The sequence below is a fragment of the Heterocephalus glaber genome, unplaced genomic scaffold (genome assembly GCF_053883595.1).
Source record: "Heterocephalus glaber isolate CG9 unplaced genomic scaffold, H.glaber_assembly_v1.0 deba00000071, whole genome shotgun sequence".
Lineage (NCBI taxonomy): Eukaryota > Metazoa > Chordata > Mammalia > Rodentia > Bathyergidae > Heterocephalus > Heterocephalus glaber.
The window spans coordinates 18,148,983-18,170,826 of record NW_028258137.1 but is presented as its reverse complement, the minus strand read 5'-3'; the positions used below and the strand labels follow the sequence as shown (position 1 = coordinate 18,170,826).

The 21,844-nt window shown below is 47.3% G+C and overlaps 1 protein-coding gene and 1 long non-coding RNA gene across 2 annotated transcripts; one reads left to right on the top strand and one right to left on the bottom strand.

Moving 5' to 3' along the window:
* Window positions 1-130: 130 nt before the first annotated feature.
* LOC110348784 (uncharacterized) lies at window positions 131-21,358 on the top strand. Its single transcript, XR_002394326.2, has 4 exons — window positions 131-311; window positions 3,643-3,788; window positions 7,346-7,457; window positions 13,427-21,358. It is a non-coding gene; the product is annotated as an uncharacterized LOC110348784 (long non-coding RNA).
* On the bottom strand, window positions 6,952-10,565 carry LOC101699075 (dipeptidase 2). The gene is given in 9 exon segments (XM_021256826.2): window positions 6,952-7,261; window positions 7,356-7,491; window positions 8,030-8,105; window positions 8,687-8,771; window positions 9,107-9,283; window positions 9,394-9,463; window positions 9,841-9,982; window positions 10,067-10,196; window positions 10,441-10,565. Coding segments are annotated over 8 exon segments (966 nt in total). The 5' UTR covers window positions 10,113-10,196; window positions 10,441-10,565; the 3' UTR covers window positions 6,952-7,027.
* Window positions 21,359-21,844: the final 486 nt, after the last annotated feature.

The following is a 21,844-nucleotide window of genomic DNA, read 5'->3' as shown; positions in this document are numbered from 1 at the left end:
CACAAGAGCCTGAAAGGGGCAGGCCGTGGGCACGGGTTGACGATAGGGTCCTGACGGTTGATTCAGTTGACCTAGGGCACCGCCTGGCTTGGAAAGTTTTGCATTCGCGCCGCTGATACCGTCGCGCGGGGATCCTTCACGCTGCGCAGTGTAACCGCCAGAGGGCACCACGGCCCTTAAAGTCCTCAGCTAGGAGGGCGCCCCCATCGGCCTGGCGGTGTCGCGTGGTGGGCTCCCTCCGCTCCTACCCTTCTCCTTGCACGTGCCTCTGCTCCTGACTTCGCGTGCCACGGTGCGAGGAGGCCAGTCAGGTAGGGGTAGGAATGCAAGAATCTTCCTGATCTCATGCATTAGCCAGGCCCTAGTGGGGTTTAGCTACCCGGATGTGCCCTGCCCCCAAACGATCAAATAATCCATTAAATCCAAAACGCTGATTTGGAAGAGTGAATTCTTATCTCTCTCTCTCTCTCTCTCTCTCTCTCTCTCTCTCTCTCTCTCTCTCTCTCCTCCCTACATATGCATGTATGTGTATGTATCCATCTATATTCTTTAATTTATTTTTTATTTTATTTATTTATTTATTTATTTTTAAAAATTTTTAAAAATATTCTTTTAAATCTAGATCTGTACTTTTTTTTGGAGACAGGGTCTCGCTATGTAGTTCAGGCTGACCTTAAACTCACTATGTAGCCCAGGCTGGCCTCGAACTCACAGCACTCCTCCTGCTTCTGGAGAGCTGGGATTACAGGTGTGTGCCATCATGCCCGGTGTAGATCTGTATGTTTTGACTGACCAAAAAAAATTCTCTATAGGTTGTGAAAATGAATATGTAATTTAAGGCTGGCGTGGGGGTTACATCTGTAATCACAGTGAAGTAGGAGGTACAGCAAGGACAAGTAAACAAGAGAAAGCTGGACAAGTTGGCCAGCAGCCCAGGAAAAGGACAGCTGTGTTGTCCTGGAGGAGGTCCTCCAAATCATAAAGTGGTGGGACAAGGTCAGGTTAGGGCCCTTGGTACTGAGCAAAAGAGGAGGACAAAAATCCTTAAGAAAAAAAAGAGAGGGTTTCTAGGCTGGCTAGCAGCCTGCATAATATAATTTCTCCATTTCTTGTTGGAAAAGCCCTGGTGCAGGGGAAAGCAACCTCAGAACTGTGTCTGGGTGGCATTTGAGCCTCCTGGATCTGGACCAGGTTGTGCCAAGCTAAGAAGGGCTAAAAATTCAAACTAAATCTGAATTGTTCCCCTTTCTGCAGTTATCTGTGTCCTTTTTTTTTTTTTTTTTGGTACCAGGGATCGAATTCAGGACCTTAAGCTTGCCAGGGAGGCACTGTGCTGCTGAACTAAATCCCCAGCCCTGTGTCCTCTTTTCTACATGGGCTCCCTAAAAAGTACACCTCCCCCTTTCAGACATCTTGAGAAGGGCCTTCGCCTTTTCTGAACATTGCTTTCTGTCCCTCTCTGGGCCTTTTTTGTGCCGTGGGGTTAATGACCAAGTCTAACCCAGCTGCCTCCAGCTTCAGCTTTTCTTGGGAGGCCAGATATTTTTCTGGTCTATCACACAGTGGCTCTAGAGATCTTCATTTAAGTGACTTTGAACAACATAATGAATGACAACTTTGCTAATAGTTTATCAAAACTACAAAAGCAGCCAGATGTGGCAGTCCCTGCCTGTAATCCCAGCTACTGAAGAGGCTGAGGCAGGAGGATGGCAAGTTTGAGGCCAGCCTGGGAAATTTAGCAAACTCTTTGAAAATAAAAAATAAAAAGGGCCAAGGATGTACCTCGGTGGTAGAGCACTCCTGGATGAAATCCCCAGTACTGAAAAAAAAAACAAGTTCAAAAGCATTGTATATAAAACTGTTTCCCATATTAGACTTAGGTGAAGGGAAGAGCATAATATTTACAACTAATTGTTAAAATGTTATGAAATTAATATACAAACAAAGTTTGAAATGTCTGGTTATGCTAGCTGGGCATGGTGGCACATGCCTATAATCCCAGCCCTCTGGGAAACTGAGGCAAGGGGATCACAGGTTTGAGCTCAGCTTGGGAAATTTAGCAATTTAGAGAGACATTGTCTCAGAATTGAAAAAAAAAAAAAAAGACTGAGGATGTAGCTCAATGTGAAGGCCGTAGGTCTAATCGTGAATACCACCTCCACCAAATTCTGGTTGTAGTTGGCTAGGTACATTCCTGCTGATAAAAAGTTTGGCAATATAGGTGTGGGGTATATAGCTCAGTAGTAGGTGCTTACCTAAAGTGCCTGAGGCCCTCCCTAATGTGCCTGGGCCCTGGCTTCAACCCGTAGCACCACCAAACAAACAAACAAAAAACCCCAACAAAAGACAAAACCTCTTGATCCTATCAGAGCATAAGCAAGATATTGAAGAGGGCTGGTGTATAGTAGAAGAGTTGATTTTTTCTTTTTTTTTTTGGTACCAGGGATCAAACTCTGGTCCTTGCACTTGCAAGGCAGGCGGCCGAATCACTGAGCTAAATCCCGGGCCCTGTATTTTCTGTTTTTAATTTTTAACTTTTTTTGGTACCAGGAGTCGAACTCAGGGCCTCACCCTTGTCAGGCAGGTGCTGTGCCGCTGAGCTACAGTCCCCAGCCCAGCTCAATGTTTAACTTTTTTATTTTGTTATGGAGGATCGAACTCAGGGATCTCAAGCTTGCAAGACAAGCACGGTGCCACTGAGCTAAATCCCTGGTCTGATTTTTAACTTTTTTATTTTTTATTTTAATTTTATTTATTTATTTTTGGTACTGGGGATCAAACTTGGGTCCTTGTGCTTGCACAGCAGGTGCTGAAACCACTGAGCTAAATCCCTGGCCCAGCCCAGCCCGATTTTTAACTTTTTAAATGTAGTGTTGGGGCTTGAAGCCAGAGCCTCATGTAAGCCAGGCAAGCGCTCTCTGAGGTATATTCCCTGCCTCCTTAATATATTTTTATTTTTTAAGACAAATTTCTACATAGTCCAAACTGGTCTCAAATTTGCTATTTAGCCTTGGCAGCCTTTGAACTCTAGAGTCTCCTGCCCCAGCCTCAGTTCTGGGATTACAAGTATGTGCCACCATGCCTAGTTTTAATGCATTTTTTAATGGTTAAAATTTGTAGAACATTAAAAAAAATTTATTTTTTGGTACTGGGGATTGAACTCGGGTCCTTGTGCTTGTGAGGCAGGCGGCGGAACAACTGAACTAAATCCCTGGCCCTAAAATTTGTTTTAAAAAATTAAAGAACTGTAAAGCAGACATATTAAAGCCTACTTTTAGGCGTTCCATTTTACATTTACAAATTCCACTTATTTTCAAATCAGAACTTGTAATTTTACTTTCCTCACTTCAATGGAAGAAAACTCATCAACAGTCTTTTCAAAACCTACTTCTTTGCTTATTTCATTTTTGTTTTGTTTTGTTTTGTTAAAACAGGTCTCACTATGTAGTTCAGGCTGGCCTTGAACTCGCTATGTGGCCCCAGGCAGGCCTTGAACTTGCAGTGATCCTTCTGTCTCAGCCTCACTAGTGTTGAGATTACAAGTGTGCGCCACAATGCCCAGCTATGTCATTTTCTATTGATAGATTATATGTATGACAATTTCTCTTGATCAGTTGATCATCTTTTTTTTTTTTTTTTCAGACTGAGGATGGAACCCAGGCATGTGCTACTACAGAGATACATCCACAGTCCTTATAATTTTTGGAGACAGGTCTTGTTAAGTTGCCCAAGTGGGACTCCAATTTGTGAGCCTCCTGCCTCACCCTCCCTCAGTTCTGGGATTACAGGTATGCCCCATTGTTCCTGGCTCCAAGTGGTGATCATTTCTTTTTCTTTCTTTATTTTTTTGAGAGAGGGTCTTACTATGTAGTTCAGATGGATCTTGAATGCACTGTGTATCCCAGACTGGTCTTGAACTCTTGGTGATCCTCCTGCCTCAGCTTCCTGAGTGCTGGAATTACAGACTTGTGTCACCATGCCTGGCATTCCAAGTACTGTAGGGATCTTAAGTAATTTTTAATTTTATTTTTTTGTTGGTGCTGGGGATGGAACCAAAGGCCTTGTGAATGCTAAGCTAGCACTCTACCACTGAGCTGCATTTCCAACCCCTTAATTATTTTAAAATAATTTCCATTTACTGAAACTTCTTTTAAAGAATGCCAATGTAACTGGTATAGTTAAAAATTTTCTCAAGGCCATTTCCAAATTTGGATAAGATTCTACAAAACAAAATTCATGAATCAAGGGCAGGGGATTTAGCTCAGTGGTTCTGCCACCTGCCTCGAAAGCACAAGGACCCAAGTTCGATCCCCGTACCAAAAAACAAACAAACAAACAAAAATTCATGAATCAAGTTTAGAAGATCTAAACACATGATAGGTGCTGTGGTGTACATCTGTAATCTTTGAGGTCCGAGAGGCTGAGGAAGGAGGCAAGTTCAAGCCCCGCCTGAGCAATTAAACCACTGCAAGACACTGTCTCAAAAATAAATAAATAAGGGGCCAGGGATTTAGCTCAGTGGTTCTGCTGCCTGCCTCACAAGTGCAAGGTCCCAAGTTGGATCCCTGGTACCAAAAAAAAAAAAATACTGTCGCAAAATAAAAAGGGCTGGGGATATAGCTCAATGCAAAGGCACTGGGTTCATTCCCCAGTACTGCCGGAAAAAAAAATTCAAACACAATTTTATAGTATAAAAATTGATACTGTGTGTTTAATTAAAGCTATTTCAGATGATATTTCCATAAGACCTAAAATTTCAGAAAATTTAAGAGCCAAGTCAGTGGCTGCTTTTGACAAACTAGCTGTATTCAAAAAATTTCTTTTGTCAGGTTAACAATTCAAAATCTGAATACACTTTGTTTTAATAAACATATCTCTATTTTAAATATGAAGTTAGAGGTGGTTGTAGTAGTGCACATTTGTAATCCTAGCACTCAGGAGGCTGAGGCAGGAGGATCACTGTGAGTTCGAGGCCAGCCTGGGCTACATAGTGTGTTGAAGGCCAGCCTGAACTATATAGTGAGATCCTGTTGCAAAAAACAAAACAAAATGAAATTAATAATTTTAATTTCTATTTGATATGTGCTTTTCAAGAACTATTTTAGGGCTGGGGATTTAGCTCAGTGGTTCCAGCACCTGCCTCACAAGACTAAGGTCCCTAGTTCAATCCCTGGTACCAAAAAAAAAAAAAAGCCGGAAGAAAAAAAAAAAAGAAATGCTGAAATGGCCTAACATTAAAAGAATTCTTGATTATATATATATATATATATATATATATATATATATTTTTTTTTTTTTTTTTTGTGGTACTGGGGATCTAACTCGGGACCTTGAACTTACAAGGATGGCAAGGCACCACTGAGCTAAATCCCTGGCCCCATTTTGGCATTTCTAATTTTTCTCTGCTTTTGTTGATCAGAAAATATATTTATTTTCCTTTTTTTTCCCCAGTATTGAGGATTGAACCTAGAGTCTTCACATTGAGTGACCTACATCCCCACCATTTTTTTTTTTTTTGGTACTAGGGCTCAAACTTAGGACCTTGTGCATGCAAGGCAGGTGTGGTGCCACTGAGATAAATCCCCGGCTCTGATCCCCATCTTTTTTTTTGTTACCAGGGATCGAACTCGGATCCTTGTGCTTGCGGGGCAGGTGGTGGAACCACTGAGCTAAATCCCCGCCCCAATCCTCATCTTTTTTGAGACACAGTCTCTCTAGATGGCTAAGTTGCCCAGGCTGGCCTAAAACTTTTGGTCCTCCTGTCTCCGCCTCCCAGAGCACTGGGATTATAGGTGAGCACCACTACTATTTTCCTTCATCTAAAAAATAATTAATTTTTTTTGTTTTTGTTTTTGTTCTTGAGACAGGGTCTTGCTATGTAGTTCAGGCTGGCCTCAAACTCACAGTGATCCTCCTGCCTCAGCCTTCTGAGTGCTGGGATCACAGGCATGCATGACTATATCTGGCTTTTCCTTTATTTTGAAGACTGTTTTCTTACACAGAATTCAACATTGGTAGTTACTTTCATTCATTTGGTTAAATGTGGGCTTCCATTATTTCTGTTGTGAATTCAGCTATTGTTTTTATTTTCCTCCTCAAGTTGTGATTTTTTAAAAAAAGTTTTCTTTTCTTTTCTTTTTTTTTTTGGTACCAGGGATTGAATTCGGGACCTTGCGCTTGCAAGGCAGGCACCAGAACCACTGAGCTAAATCCCCGGCCCCCAAAAAAGTTTTCTTTTAAGATAATCTTTGAGTCTTTAAAGTTTGATTCTGAAGAGCAGAGTTGGGGTCATTACGAATAGTGCTGCTATCAATCTGATTTCATATGCCTTTTGGGGAACATATGTGTACATTCCCGTTGGATGTATATGCAAGATGAAATTGCTCTGTCACAAGGCTTGCAGAGACCATTACTAACCATTAAATATAAACTTATTCTTATTAGCCATTATCTATTAGCTTCATATGTTATTATAAACTGTCATTATCAGTATTAGCCCTTACAATTAGCTATTATTACTGTATTTGCTACTAGTTACTGTAAGGACTTGTGGGTAAGATGGGGTGGATTCCTAAGTAGCTTGTACCTTTTGGAGAGGAAGTCCCTGGGCTCTGTCTCAAGAGGAATGAAGGCCATTCATGCTGCAGACAGGATCCCTGGGCCGCCCCTAGTGGCAGTCAGTGACTCAGCATGGGACTGAGATGAGTCACTCAGGGGACTTCCAGGCAGGGCCCCTCCTATAGCCAGGTCACCCACTGTCTTCATCCAGTGCTGTGCCCAGCCCCTGGGGTTGCCTCAGGCCTATGCCAACAGGCCCTCCTGAACAACTGGTGGCTGAAATGCCAGGTCTCCCGCTGGCCACCAGCACCAGGAGCCTGTACCGCCAGACTGCACCACAGAAAAAGACAATCGCACCTGCTTCCATGTCCAAAACATTTATTTCCAGGAAATGTTTGTATCTGCACAAGGAGGGACCTTTGTGGGCTGTCCAAGGCTGCCAAAGTGACATCTGGCAGGGCTAACTGGGTCAGAAAATGGTAACCACTGTGAGGCCTGAGACCAGGCTGGGGGAAGATTTTGAGGATGACCACCTGTGAGATAACATAGGCGCTAGATGTGATGGGCTTTTGGTTGGAGTCTGGTTTGGAACCAGTTGTGGTCTCTGATGCTGATGTGGGAGGATAGAGCGGCAACCCCTGTCCAGCTGTTCCTCTGGGACCTTATCCTCCAGTGGGCTTTGCCACTTGTTTTCCTCCCCAACCTAGAGGTAGCACTTGGTGGTCAGTGGTTCTGCCAGAGCCCCCTGATGCACCCACTCAAACCCCTGCACCACTCTCTTGCCCAGCCCAGCGTACCTGCTCCACTCGCCTGAAGACCCGAAGCAGGTTTCCTCAAAGCACACCTTGAAGCTCCTCCTCACTCCAGCCCCGACTCAGCAGCTCCTCTATCAGCACAGGGTATGTGGACACATCCTCCAGCCCCTCAGGGAACCTGTGTGGCCACCAGCAGATGGTTCTCTGAGTTGGTACCCTGATCCCAACTCAGAGTCCCAGCCCTGTGTGTCCTGGTGGTTTGTACTCCAGCCCCCGTCAGATGTGTGAACTGGAGACTTGGAGACAGCAAGTGATTTGCCCCTGCTCTGCACCCTTCAGAGGAGGCTCCAAAACCTCCTTGAATATTTGCCAAAAGTCACTGAACTGCACTTTTAAGATCTATACCTTCCGCTGAATGCACCTCCCCTCCATCTTCAGAACTGGGCAGAGAAGATGGTCAGCTTACACCAGACATTGTTGACAATCTGCTGGGGCTGGGCTGGGTGCATGGACTGGGCAGATGAGTTGTCTGGTGGCTTGGCTAAATATGATGCCTTAGAGTAGGGAGACTGGGCTGAAGGCAGACAGGAGATTGGAGGAAACAGACCCTGAGAATGGGAGATGCTGGGTGGCTAAGGTCTAAAGGCTATGAGGACCATGGTAGGGTGGGTGGTGCCTTCAAAGCAGCCCCAGATAAGCCACAGGGCAGTACTCACTGGCTGGTGCCATCATAATCTCCACCAATCCCGATGAATTTGGACCCGATAACTGCTTTGATGTGGTCAAAGTGATCTGGGAGATGGAGAGTAGTATGGGGTTTCTTGGACAGGGGTGCCCTCAATCTGGACTCTGCTTGTACCCAGCAGGCCAGTTCCTTCATTGCCCATGCCTTGTGTGGCTATCTGAAGTCTCTGAGGTTTGTCTTTAACTGATCCCAGCTAGCTCTAGACTGGACTTCAAGTCTGGAGTGAGCCCATTTAGAATGACAGCCATTGGGGTCATTTCCCCTCCAGATTCACCCTGCCTTCAGTCTCTTTGGGAACTTAGTAGGGCCTCTTTCCAGTTGTGTGGAAGACGAAAGAGGGATAAAAAGTGCAGCTGACAGACTCCAGAGACCTAAGGCGGAGGTAGGGTGCTTTGGTAGCCCCCTAGGGGGCACACGGGGTCAGCACTCAGCTCTATATCGGGCTCCTTTCCCATCCCCATCAGCGTGGCGATGTGGACTCTGTGGCTCTGGTTCTACATAACACCAAGGTGCTCTGTAATGTCTGTCCATCATGAGATTTTTGGTCAGACTCCTGGAGCTGTGCCGAGACCCCCCCACCAAAGCTTCAGGTCCAAATCAGAGCTGTTCAGAGAGCACGAGGGCTCACCTGCTACAGTGGACACATTGGCTAACAGGTTGCACTGCAGCACCCCTACAGACAAGGACACTATCACAATGCCACCGTTCTTCTCCTGCAGGAATAGTCAAATGAACACTCATCTTGGGTCCTTGCCTACCCCCAGAGCCATGTGAGCCCTGATTTTGGAAGCCAGGAGATATTTCACCTTTCTGAGTTTGTGTGAATAGGGGAGTCTCAGGCCAGGTTGGAGGTGTTTGGCTTTGGGTTTGAGAGGTAGAGAAATATTTATCATCTAGAACCACCTCCTTACACCCACTGGATTCAAGGGTTCAGCACTGTGGGTTTGTGGGGCAGAAGATGTTTAGCTGGGGGTCTGAGGAAGTCAAGGGAACAGGAGCTCAAGTTTGAAACTCTTGCTTTAGGTTCTGAGGCTGGGCAGTTTCTCACCAGAAGCTGCAGGATGTCATCAGGAACATTCCGAGTGTTGTTGCACATACCTTGGACAGCTGAGTTTGAGGAGATCACAGGTGCCTGTGACACTTCCAAGGCCCTCCGGGCCACAGGATCAGAAACATGAGACAAGTCTACCATCATGCCCAGGCAATTCATTTCTGTTACCACCTTCTGCAGGGACAGGTTGGGAGGAGGGTGTCAGGGATGCATATGCAGACATCTGCAGGGAGAGGTGGAGCATGAGCATTTTTGTGGGGTGGAGTATGAAGCAGGGTCCTTACCTCCCCAAAGCTGGTCAGCCCACTGACATTGTTGTAGAAGAGGTGCGTGTCCTTAGATGAGCTCTCTGCCCTGCAGAATGGCTAGGGAGCTTGATGATCAGTTCTGGCCTACAGGTCCTATCAAGCCCTCCTTGCAGCCCATAGGGCAAAAGCAAGGTGAGCTATGCCTCACAGAGGGAGGGTACTGTTGGGATCCAGTGTTGCCCTGTGAACCCCAGAATACCAGCCCTCCTTCCCATTCCAGGGTCAGTGCCAGATCCCCTTTTTTTTTTTTTTTTGGTACTGGGGCTCACACTCAGGACCTTTCGCTTGTGAGGCAGGCAGCAGAATCACTGAGCTAAATCCCCAGCAGTGCCAGATTCTAAAGTTAAAGCTTTGTCTGGGCCCATGGTATGATCTTGGACAGATCTCTGCCCTGGTGGGTGCACACCATCTGCACTTGCTCACCAGGGTGTGTTGCAGGTGTGTGTAAGCATGAGGTAGCGCACTCCCAGCACATAGAAGGTATGCAGGATGGAGAGGCTACTGTCCAGCGAGTGGCTACCCTCCACACCAATGAGGCAGGCCAATTTCTGGGTGCTGTTCAGAGCTGGGGACAAGAAGTTTAGGCGATTACTTTCAGGAGCCAGAGTAGCTCAATCAAGTCCCTAACACCCCTCATCAATCCACTTACCTTCAGCTGAGGTCACCAGCTCCCGCTCAGAGTAGGAGGCACACATGCGGCAGATGAGGTCTATCTGCTCCAGGGTGAGGTGCACAGCATCCCAGTTCTGGGTCTGACATGGGACGTAGGCTGACCAGAACTGGGGGGAAAGTCAGGGGTTGGCCTGGCAGGGGCTATTTTGGAATTCCTGGGGCCTCCACAGCTGCCACAGCACCCAGTGGGCCTGGAGGCCACATGTAATGCATTGCTGGTTCTATAGTACTGTCCTGCCCACCAAGCCAGCTGGCTGTAGCCCTCGCTGGTCCAGCATCTTTTCGGGTCATTATTATGGTAAGTGAGTTCCCTGTGGCTAACCACAGTCACCCTCTGTGTCCCTGTAGTACCTGAGCACCCACGAGGCCATCTCTAAGCTTGTCTAGGCTGGTCTGGCCATGGCTGAAATTGCGAAGGTTGACATTCTGTAGTGAATCCTGGTAAAATTGCCTCAGGACCAAGGGCAGGTCTTTGTGGCTGGAAGGATGTTAAGGCAGGGTCAAGGTCAAGGACAAGTGGGCGGGCCCTTTTAGGCTTCCAGGTCTGGCAAGACACATCCCCGGGGACCCCCACTCCACACTGTCACCCAGACTATACTGAGATGCCCTGAGGCCAGGGCTGGGAGGGTTCCCACTGGAGAGGCAGCACTAGAGCTGGGGAAGGGTACCTGTGGATAATGGGAGACGGGGCATCCGAGGGTAGTGTGAAAGAGCCTCCTTGATTGTGGGACTGCATAACTCTGTAATCATAAAACTCCCCTAGCCCCAACTGTAAATGTGAGTAAATAGATAAAGATGCTTGTTAGTTCAGGGACACTAGATAAGATCTGTATCAGCCATAAGGTCCCAAAGTAAATTACTCAACTCTTTGTTCGAAACTGATGTTCCGGACACCGCTATCTATAGAACAATCTACAAACATCTGCTGAGCATCAGTACGTGTCAGCTGACCACTAACCTTTGTTCCTCTTCTGTAAATTTCGCCTGTTAACTTCCCCTGCAACCCCCTATAAAAAGAGCCTCGGACTCTGGGCTAGTCGCCTCTCTAAGCTACTTTGCTTTGGGAGTGCCGTCTGGCCAGACTAAGGTCTGTTTTACTTTCCAACATGTTCAGTGTGTTCCTTCCCGGGTGTTCTTCGCTGCAGTCAGCTCCTCGGAGCGTTTGGTAAGGCCCTCGGTCTTACATTTTGGAGGCCCCTAGGCCCCGCTGGGATCCCCGGGTGTTCTTCGCTGCAGTCAGCTCCTCGGAGCGTTTGGTAAGGCCCTCGGTCTTACATGATAGCCCTGCATGCTTGGAACCCTCTTCTGCCCATTGGAACCCCCATTTGTCCCCACATGACACCTACACACCCACCAGTGGGAAGTCCCGCATCAGGGCCTGAGCACGTTCTCGTAGCCCCAGGACCCTGGAAGTGTGGTCTCAGAGCCAGTGGTGTCTGGTGTGGTCGTGGTGCTGAGGGTGCCCGGTGTGGCTTGGGCACAGGTTACCGGCTGTAGCAGCAGCGCTAGGGAACCCAGCAGAGGCCACTGGCAGAGCGCTCAGGGACCCTCAAGGCCCATGGGCTCCATGTTGTACAGGAACGAGGCGTCGGACAGGAGTGACGGTTGTGAGAACCTGGGAGGGGCAGAAGACGACAATGGAGTTCCAACCTTTAATTCAAGCCATCCAGCAGTGCTGCCTTGAAAGAGAGATTGATGTCACGGTGTAAGACCAAGGGCCTTACCAAACGCTCTGAGGAGCTGACTGCAGCGATGAACACCCGGGAAGGAACACACCGGACAAGTTGGAAAATAAAACAGACCTTTATTAGTCTGGCCAGACGGCACTCCCAAAGCAAAATAGCTAAGAGAGGCAACTGGCTCAGAGTCCGAGGCTGTTTTATAGGCGGTTGAGGGGGAGGTTAACATGTAGATGTACAAAAAAAGGAACAAAGGTTAGTGGTCGACCGTCACGTACTGGTGGTCAGCAGACACCTTGATGGATTGTTCTATCGACGGTGGGTCCGGGAACATTCGTTCTCTGGACAAACAAGGGGTTGAGTAATTTACTTAGGAACTTTGTTTTGCTACAGATTTTATCTACTATCCCAGAACTAACAACCACATTTTAACCATTAATTTTTAAACACAACAGAGGCTAGGGGAGTAATTGAATTTGGAATCATACAGTCCCACAACGGGACCCTGCGACCACCACGCAGAGTGTTGCAAAGTCGCACAGCCGTCGCCAGGGGGCACCACGGCCCTCGTGCCCCTCCTCCTAAAGGCTCCCCCTCAGGCTGGGTGGGCCAACGGAGCACTTGGTGGGCTCCCTTCGCCCCTCCCACTGTCATCCTCTCCACTGCTGAGGTGGGTTGGAGGGCGAACCAGGTGGCTCTCCAGCTGCCTTTAGGGTTTGTTTTCCAAGAGAGCACCAAGGGTGTTTCTCCCACAGCATGGCCTCGGGCCCTGGGTTCTTTCCAGACCACTTCATGTCCCCGGGTTCCTGCAGCCTGCCCTAGCCTCTTTGAGGGCCACATGTGTCTCTGTGACCACAGTTCTCTAAGCTCTGGATTTTTCTGTACTGTCAGGTAGGGTGGGAGGAGACATTTTCTGGAAAGAGGAAGTTAACCTCCTGGACTTTGGATTCAGGAAAGGACCCTCAGACCCTGACGATTCTCTGTTTTATCATGGCCACATGTCCATCCTCTGGGGACTCCACCCAGGACTGGAGACTCCCCCTGGGGACTGTCAGGGGGACCCTCCCCATGATTCCACATCAGCCTCAGGAAAGGGCTTCCATCTCAGAAGACGCTCTACCTGCCTCGGACTCTCATGAAGGAACAGTGGGGATGAGAACTGAGGGAGTGTCTGGAGAGGGCCAGGGAACCCTCACTTAGTAGAGCAGGAACTCTGGCAGCTATTTGGGTAGATGGAAAGGAAGTAATTTCCAATGCAGCAGAGCCCCCACCCCAGCACCTTCCTCCAAGGGCTGCAGGCTGACCTGACGGCCAGATTGTTCCTACCTTAGTGTGGAAGCCAGGTCAGAAGTATGGTTCTTAAGGAAAGGCTTGGACCCAGGGTTCTGTAACTACCCCTGCCTTATCTTGTGGATCTTGTGGCTTTAGCTCTTACAGTAACTCCAAGGGTTTGGTTCCCTTCCTTTTCTGGTAGGCCCCACCCCTTTTCCAGCCCCCCCCCCCCAGCTTCCTCCAGGAACCCTCTCCAACACAGGCACACACGCCCACATACATGGGCACACACACTCTTTGTTGAATTGCCACCAAGAGGCTTTGGGAGCAGTGCCCAAACTCACTCATCCTCAGACTTGTTCCTATTTCCTGTTCTTGCCTCTCAGCTTCTCAAGATTCTGCTCTGAATCCTGATGCTGCAAGAGCAGTGCATGAGGACTTGGAGATTCAAGAAGACCCTCTAAAAAGGAAATGAGCAAACATTTCCAAAGAGACTGGAGGTTCCAAGCTCCTCAGAAGGAAGGATTCCCAGCTTGGATGTATTTAGGAACTGTGCATTTGTTATTGCCTAGTACCTGCTCTCCAGGAGGAAGGCAAATCAACAGAACTGTGCTAGAGGTGGGTCAACTCCTTGCCTACTGCAGTTGGAGGATTCTTTAAGTAGGTACTGCAGAGAGTGAGTGCCCTAGGAATCCACTTCAGATGACACCAGGCTGTGTCCCAGCCCTGGGTGGTTTTGCACTCCAACGTAGACCTGGCTCTCTTCCTTTGCACAACTGGTCAGCAACTCGCACCCTGTCTTATGCTTCTGAGTGACAAGAAGGAGGAGAAATTCTTGGATTTGCTAGTTTCTAGGTTAAAGATGTGGGTTTGGGGGTAAACAGCATGTCTGTTCCACTCCTGATAGCCTGCAGGAATTGGGGGTACAAGGAACAGGGAAGAGATAGACAGGAATAAACAAATAGTAGCTGTTGATAGAGGAGTCGGTGGGAGAATTTAGTTTTTGTTTTTTTGAGGTTTTTAAGCTTTTCTTCAGGGCCTGAATGTCTGATATCTCAGGACTTGGGGAAAACTCTAGCCTGATAGAGAGATGGGCTATGCTGAGTCACTGTCTCTGTAGAAGATTAGTTGTAAGCTGTGTGTGGTGGTACATGCTGGTAATCCCAGCTTCTTGGGAGGCTGAGGCAGGAGAATTGCAAGTTCAAGGCCAGCCTGAGCAACATAGAGACTCTATCTCAAAATCAAGTTAAAAGAGCTGACTGGGGATATAGCTCATTGGCACCACACCCACCTGCCTGGCAAGCTCAAGGTCCTGAGTTCGATGCCTGGTACCACACACACACACACACACACACACAAAGTTAAAAGGACTGGGGATGTAAGTCAGTGGTAGAGTTCTTGTCTAGTATGAGTGAAGCCTTGCGTTCAATTCCCAGTGCCATAAGAAAAAAAACCACAAAATGATTAGTGGCAAAATATAATTTTCCATAACATCCAACTTCAGTCAAACATTGGCCTTGAGGTAACCATACAAAACCAATCATAGAAATCAAACATACCCAGACTCAGGGGCATCTAAACACTCATGCCAAAGTGGTAAGCAGGTTTTAGCCAACAAGGTGGATTATCTGTCCTTAACCTCGCCATTTACAGGGAAATGTGCCCTACCATTTACAGGGAAAAGGATTACATTAATGAAGTCTTGTCTTAGGCTTCCTTCCCCATCTCATAGTCTGAGGGCAGAGGCTACAACATGCTGGCAGTGGGCAGGTTTGGAAGCAAGGTAGAGGCAGAGAACCTCAGGGCCTCACTCCAGATCTGACCCTAAGTGTTGTCTCCAATACCTCCTCATTCCGCACCCTGCTCCCCATCATGGCATTTCCAATTTCTGCTGGCTCAACCTTAAAACATCTCTTGTGTCTCCTCTCTGTTCCTTCTGGCTCATCCCCAGTAACCTTTCCCCACAGAGAAGCCCCCCCCCCCCCGCTTTCTTTTAGTGGTACTAGGGATTGAATTCAGGGCCTTCACACAGAGTTATATTCCCACATGGACAAACACCCTCTCACACCATTTTTTGAGGCAGGGTCTTGTTAAGTTGCCCATGCTGGGCTAAACTTGCAATTCTCCTGCTTCAGCCTCTTAGAGTGCTGGGATTACAGGTGTGCTCCACCAAGCCTGGCTGTATGTATACCTCTTTTTAAAAATTTGTATCAGGGCCAGGGATTTAGCTCAGTGGTTCTGTCACCTGCCTTGCAAGTGCAAGGACCCGAGTTCGATCCCTGGTACCAAAAAAAAAAAAATTTTGTATCAGAGGTGGAGATGTAACTCAGTGGTAGGGTGCATGCTTAGCATGTTCAAGGCCCTGGGTTCCATCTCCAGCACCAAAGCCAGAAACAGGGTCATTTTCTTACCTGAAGTTGTTTATTTGATTTCTCATTGCTCTTGGGATATACCAATTCTTTTCTTTGGCTTTCAGCTGCTGAAGAGTCGCTCCCACCAGCCTCTCCAATCTTATTAAATAGCACAAACAGCTTGCCCTCTAAACTAACTGCCTCCCACCGCAGGAACTTGGCACATGTTAAACCCTCAAGCTCCAACTGGTGGGGCTATTAAGTCAGGGGCAGGACAGGAAATCTTACCACCAAGAAGGGGTGAGTCTCTCCAATTCCTCACCTATACAATGTTGACACAAAACAAGATCTGCAGATGAGGCAGTGGAAGAAATAGGACCAAGGTTAATGCAGTGGCAGAACTGACCCACCCCTGCTAATGTCCAATACATTGCAAAAATATGCAGAAAGTAAAAGTCAGGTTGAGTTATGGGTGCACAGGCCACCTCTCATGCTCAGAGTGCAGGGGTGGGTGGAGGTGGGAGCTTACTTGCTAATTGGAATTGCCCAGATGGTGATCATCTCCATTTGGGGTCCTCAGCCCTGGAGTCTCATGCTGCCCATGCCCTTTTAGAGTGTAGCTCTGGATCTTCTCCCACAATAATGGACATGGTCAAATTCCCAAGAAAACAACGGTCTTTCAAGCCAGAAGATAGATGGCCTCCATAGACACATGTCCTCCAATCACAAAGCTGAAGGCCACCCATTCTGAAATGACAAATAGCACATTTTTCTTCCTCCAAAGGAAGAAAATGTTCGTCTTGCTAGGAGAATTGCAATAACCACTAATGCATCTCCATCCCCTGCTTCCACCCAACCTTCTCTGCAATGTCCACCCTTTGTTCCTCACCCTGGCCAGCCTGTCTGTCCATCAGTCCTGGGCTGCTCTTTGAGGGAGATAACTGGTGACTTGAGTCCCATCTGTACTGCTGAGATCCTCTTGCAGCCAGGCATTGCTTGATTTCAGGCAGTAGAGAGGATCCAGCACACAAGGTGCCCAGAGCAAAGTCACATGTGTCTGACAGGCGTGATACGTTTATCTGAGCTGTTTATGGAGACCATATGTTCTGGTAATTTGCCTGGATCCACAGCCTTAGAACCTTTGTCCTGAGATTGGTTTGCATGTTGACTTGTGTCCTAGGAGACACAGTTTCTGAGGCTCCTTTCCCATAGGCAGTTGGCCAGAATGTGGACTCCTGGACGAGGATGGCTCAGAAAGAATGGCCTAGGTTCCATCTCCATTGGCAGGCAGTGGAGGTCAAAGGAGAAGAGACATTAGGTGTCTCAGGACTTAGGCTGTTCAATGCCCATCCTCTCGACAGAGTGCCTCAGCCAGCAAGGTATTGATGGAGTCTTGTCACTGTTGTTCAAGTGGCAAATTTGGGGGCTAGGGCATCCTAGGTGTGTTGGTTATATTCTACCATCAAGGTCTCTTGGGAGCTGCCTGGATGCTGGGTTCTCTTCTCTGGCCTTAGCTGGGGTGGTGATGGAAGCACCCCCATAAGCCTGGTAGCTGCCAATTAGGCAGTAGGTCTCTCCATGCCAGCCCGCCTGGCTTTCTCTACATTCTAAGGACATGGTTGTAAGCAGGCATAGGAGGAGCTGTGGGCAGCACTGCTGCTAGGAAGAAAACTAGAGCTGATCAGTCACTCCGCCTTTATACACGGTGCTGCCAGGACCTCTCTCTTTCTCTCTCATGTGTCTTCCTGGATGAGGCCTACTGGGATACTACTGGGCATCCCAAACATAGACTTGGCCATCACTTCCATAGTCCCCTTAAAGGGACTTATGCTGTAGTAACTCTTTGGCTTCCATGGAACCAACAGCAGTAAAACAACAACAACAACAAAAACTAAAACAAAACAAAAAAACCAAACCCCAGATCAGCTATCCCCATTCCTACAGAGAATAAGAGAACCTGAAAATAATTGGAAAAGGACCCCCTCAATCTTTGGGTACATAGATTAGGTTTAACATGCCTTCTCAAACCAAGCCAATTTCCTGGGATGCTCTTTCCTCAGATCTCCAGTCTCAGTAGCACTTTATCTCTCTGGAGGCTTTTCTGTCCCAGCTGTATGACACCACCCTTGCCCCAGTCCTCAGCAGCTCAGTCTGGGATGTGTCTGGGGAGCCCATGTGTGTGTCTCAGGCAAGGTAAAGATGCCTGAGTGTCAAAGTGAGGTTCATGAGAGGCTCTTCATCAAACTCTTCCCTTATCACTTGACAATGAAATACACTTGGCTTTTGCTGAGAGTCTAATCAAGACAGGGTCTGAATAAAGCATCTTTATTTATTTATTTATTGCTTTTGGAGATGGGGTCTTAATTTCTTGCTTAGTGTAGTTTCGAACTCATGGGCTAAAGAGGTCCTCCCACCTCAAAGCCTAGTGAATAAATGGATTATAAACACATCCACTGTGCCCAGATGTAATGAAAGCATCTAGTAGCCCGAAGGGGAAGGAGAAATTGATAGGGCTTGGGCCTTTCTAAATGCTTGGTCAGAGATGACATGTTCCTAGACTACGCATTGTGCAGGAAACCATCTGGGTCCCTGAGTTGGCACTAGGCTCTGGTCCTGCTCATGACTGGGGAAGTTTGGAGGTATAGGGGAAGGGACAAAAGGAAGTTGTGATGGCCACTGATGTGTGTACACCAAGACCTTGTGTAGAGATGCCTGGCCTAGGCTTATCTGCTGCACTGCTCTCCCAAGGGACAGTTAACAAGTTAGCCTGGAGGTAGAAGATGCAGTCAGACATTCTCTTCCAAGCAACCAAACAGACTGGTGTTGAATAGAAAACTGATAGGGAAGTTTCTCCATGTTTCAGTAGATTCCCTGACATGGAAACCAGGGGGCCTGTGATGTCATCACTACATACTGGGACACATACGGAATTTGTGAAGCCACGGGCAGGCTTCAGGCTTCAGTGTTTGGTGGAGGAGAACAGAGAGAAGGCCTGGCTCTTCCTGTTTGGCCTCCCTGCCCTTGTCAAGTAGCCACTTCTCGTGGGGCACACCTGTGGATGGACACAGCCTCAGGGGCCACAGCAGGAAAAGAGTATGCAAATTCTAAAATGGGCCACAGTGAAGTAGAAGACTAGGGCATGGCCACATGGCTGGAGCAATTGGGCATTACCTGCCAATTGAAGAGTCTTTTAACCACGGTGCAGAGCAGCAGCTCCCGAGCCTGACGTGAGATCAAGCCGATCCCTGGTGCCTGATATCAATCTTCTGACATGAGAACAAGCCAAGCCTAGCACCTGATGCCAGTCTTCTAGCATGAGATCAAATGGGACCACTGGATCAACTATCAAAGAAGATATAAAAAGATGTCAGTAATTGCCCTCTTGTTCTTGCAGTTGTCTGTTCTGCTTGTAGGATATATCCTCTCTTTTTCCTTCAAAGCACTCTTTTCTCCTTGAGCATAGTTTTTTTCTTTTTGGAGACAGGGTCTCACTATGTAGTTCAGGCTGGCCTCAAACTTGTGAGAATCCTTCTGCTTCAGCCTCCCAAGTGCTAGGATTGCAGGCATGCAGCTGTATGGTGTGCCATGCGCCACCATGCCTGGCCCTCCTTGAGCATTTATTTTGTGCTTCTTTTCCTTTTCCTATTTCTGCCCTAAAATAAACAATAATCTTTCAAATTCATCAATTGTTCTGACCAATTCATGGAACTGAATAAGAACCTGGAAAATAATGCCAGTCCTTACTCCACCCAGTAACAAAATATCAAGATGAAACTAAGATAAAGTTGCCTGGCTCTGATCCTGAGCCTTTAACAGTTTAACAGGCAGAAATTTGGGTGGATTAGGTGATTAAGGAAGGCTCCTCGGAGTAGTTCTGAAGCATAAGTGAGATTTGAATATTTGCTGATGAAAGACGTTTCATTGGAAAAGAATAAAGACAGGCTCTTGAGGTTCTGCAACAACTATACATTGAGAATCTTCATGTTCATAACAACTAAAGTGTTCAAAAGAGCTAAGAGGTTAAAGTGCCTGCCCAAGGTCACACAGGCAGTGAAAAGTTCTGCTCAACAGCAGTGCTTCCTGTTGTTCATTGTGGGCTCCAGTACTGTGGATGATACTAATGTGAGCACAAGGCCATGACATATGAAAGTGACAGACTCTGGGGAGGAGGTTCAAGGTGGTGCAAGGTAAATGAGGTGACTTTACATGGTGGGAGTGACAAGCTCATTGCAACATGAAATTCAAATCACATTCCTGCAAAATGACATAATACAAAATGACATAATTTCATTCCCTACCTGTAAAAAAGGCAAACAATTGGGTTGGGGATAGAGCTCAGTGGTAGAGTGTTTGGCTTGCTTGAAGCCCTGGGTTCCATCCTAGCACTGAAAAAAAAAAAAAGGCAAATGGAGTATGAGTCTTTATAATCTCTGAATCCTACATCAGGGTAATGATTATGAAGTGAGTCCAAGAAAAGATGATTTATTATTAGAAATCACGACATCATTCTAAGTCAAAATACAAAGTCCTCTTTAGTTTTCATGTGACTCCCTCCAATTCTGGACAGCAGCAGTTTTTTTTTTTTTTCAAAGCCAGAAGCAGCTCACCAAACTGTCAGGGAGGCGATAGGGCAGCCAAACACCTCCTACTCACACCGGTGCTCACCCACCCAGGACCCTGAGAAAGAGCCTCGCTGGAGCACCATGTTTATTCCAGTTTTTTCTGTGGCAAAGGGTCTTTCATTAGGATGCTAGTCCTGAAAGCCTTCCCCTTCCCTGTGCTGTCAGTTCAGTCTTCTGAACCAGCTTACGTCCCAGGGATGGGTCAGGAAGCTGCTGACAGTGTCTGGCATCTTCTTGCATGGCCAAACCTCCCAATTCTGTGGATGTTATCTTGCAGGGTCAGGGGGAAACCATAATTGACAACTAGCTCCTCATGTGTGCTCCAGGCCCTATGTCTGTACAGAGAATATGTCTCCCAAGCCCTTCTGGAAGCAGTTAGTTGAAGATAACTTCTCTCATGAAAACTGGCATTTGTCCCTGCGGTGTTAGCTGTTGGATTTTGTCTTTATCCAGGCCAGTTGTCCAGTTGCTTAGTTGCCCATACTAGGCTTTAGATTGTGATCTTCCTGTCTCAGCCTCCAGAGTGCTGAGATTACAGGTATGCCTTCCACACCTGCCTTTCTACTGTGTCCACAAGGTAGTGCAGTTGGGGTGGAGGGAAAATGAGAGAAGCCTTTGATGGAGGAGCTATTTCCTTAAAATGCTCAAGGGTGTTGTGGGTACTCAGAGGCCCTCCTTCAAATTGTGACTCTCAGTTGCTCAGACAATGAAAGGTCATAGAAATTGTGTGAAATCCATGCCCTTTTTGGTGACTGACCTTCTCTACGAACAGGGATACGAGGAAGCCCCTCTGATCCCTCCACATCAGGTTTTGCTGGGAACTCTCCCTCTTTTTCTTTCTCCTCTAAGTAGTCTATACTAGTTTCCCACTGCTGAGTGGGAAATATATGCTGCATGGCCACCATAACTCTATTCTGACACCTGGGACCACACCTTGTTGCACACTGTTACGGCTTGTGACTAGATGTCCCTGCCAAAGCCTCATGCAGTCATAGGTGAGGCTTTTTCAGTGGTGGCTGGATCTAGAGTGTGTGACGCTGAGATTGATTGATGGTGCAATGCAAGGATCAAGGGAATTAGACTAAGGGTGTGAGTGCCACCCATCCTAAGTAGTCTAGATAAAAGGGGCAGAAAGATGCTGTTAAGGCCCCTTGTTGCTTTGCTACCATCTGCCCACCATGGACTGTTTCTCCTCTGCAATGCCTGTCTGCCATCCACTCTGCCTTGGGGCCAGCCGATTATGGACTGAAACCTCTACAAACTGTGAGCTAAATAAACGTTTCTTCCTTTAACTTTGGGTGTTGGGTATTTTGTCTCAGCAACAAGAAAAGTAACTAAGACACATACCAAGCACATAAATGACATTTGTTAGAGACTGAATGCCCTTGTGCTCAGGAGGCTGCTGCCTCCTCTCCCTCATGGGGGCAAGAGCAGGTAGTAAGGGCGAGTATGTGAACAGCAGCAAGTGATTGTGTGCCTAGAGTTGTGCTACCAGTTTAACATGTTTTAGCCCATTCAATCCTGCCCACCAGGGAGAATTTTTCTTTTTCTTTTTTGGTACTGGGGATCGAACTCAGGACCTTGTGCTTACAAGGCAGGCGCCAGAACCACTGAGCTAAATCCCCGGCCCAACCAGGGAGAATTTTTACGGCTTCACTTTGTAGCTGAGAAAAGTATGCTGAAGGGCAGGTGAATGACAACAGTGAAACTCTACTGGCCAAGACAGATGGTGGTTGACAGAATCCCTCCACTTCTTGCTTCTGTCCCTTTTGCCAGGAAGGGCCCCCACTTCCTTCCAACCATCTGTTTGAATAGACATCCTTTGCTGGCC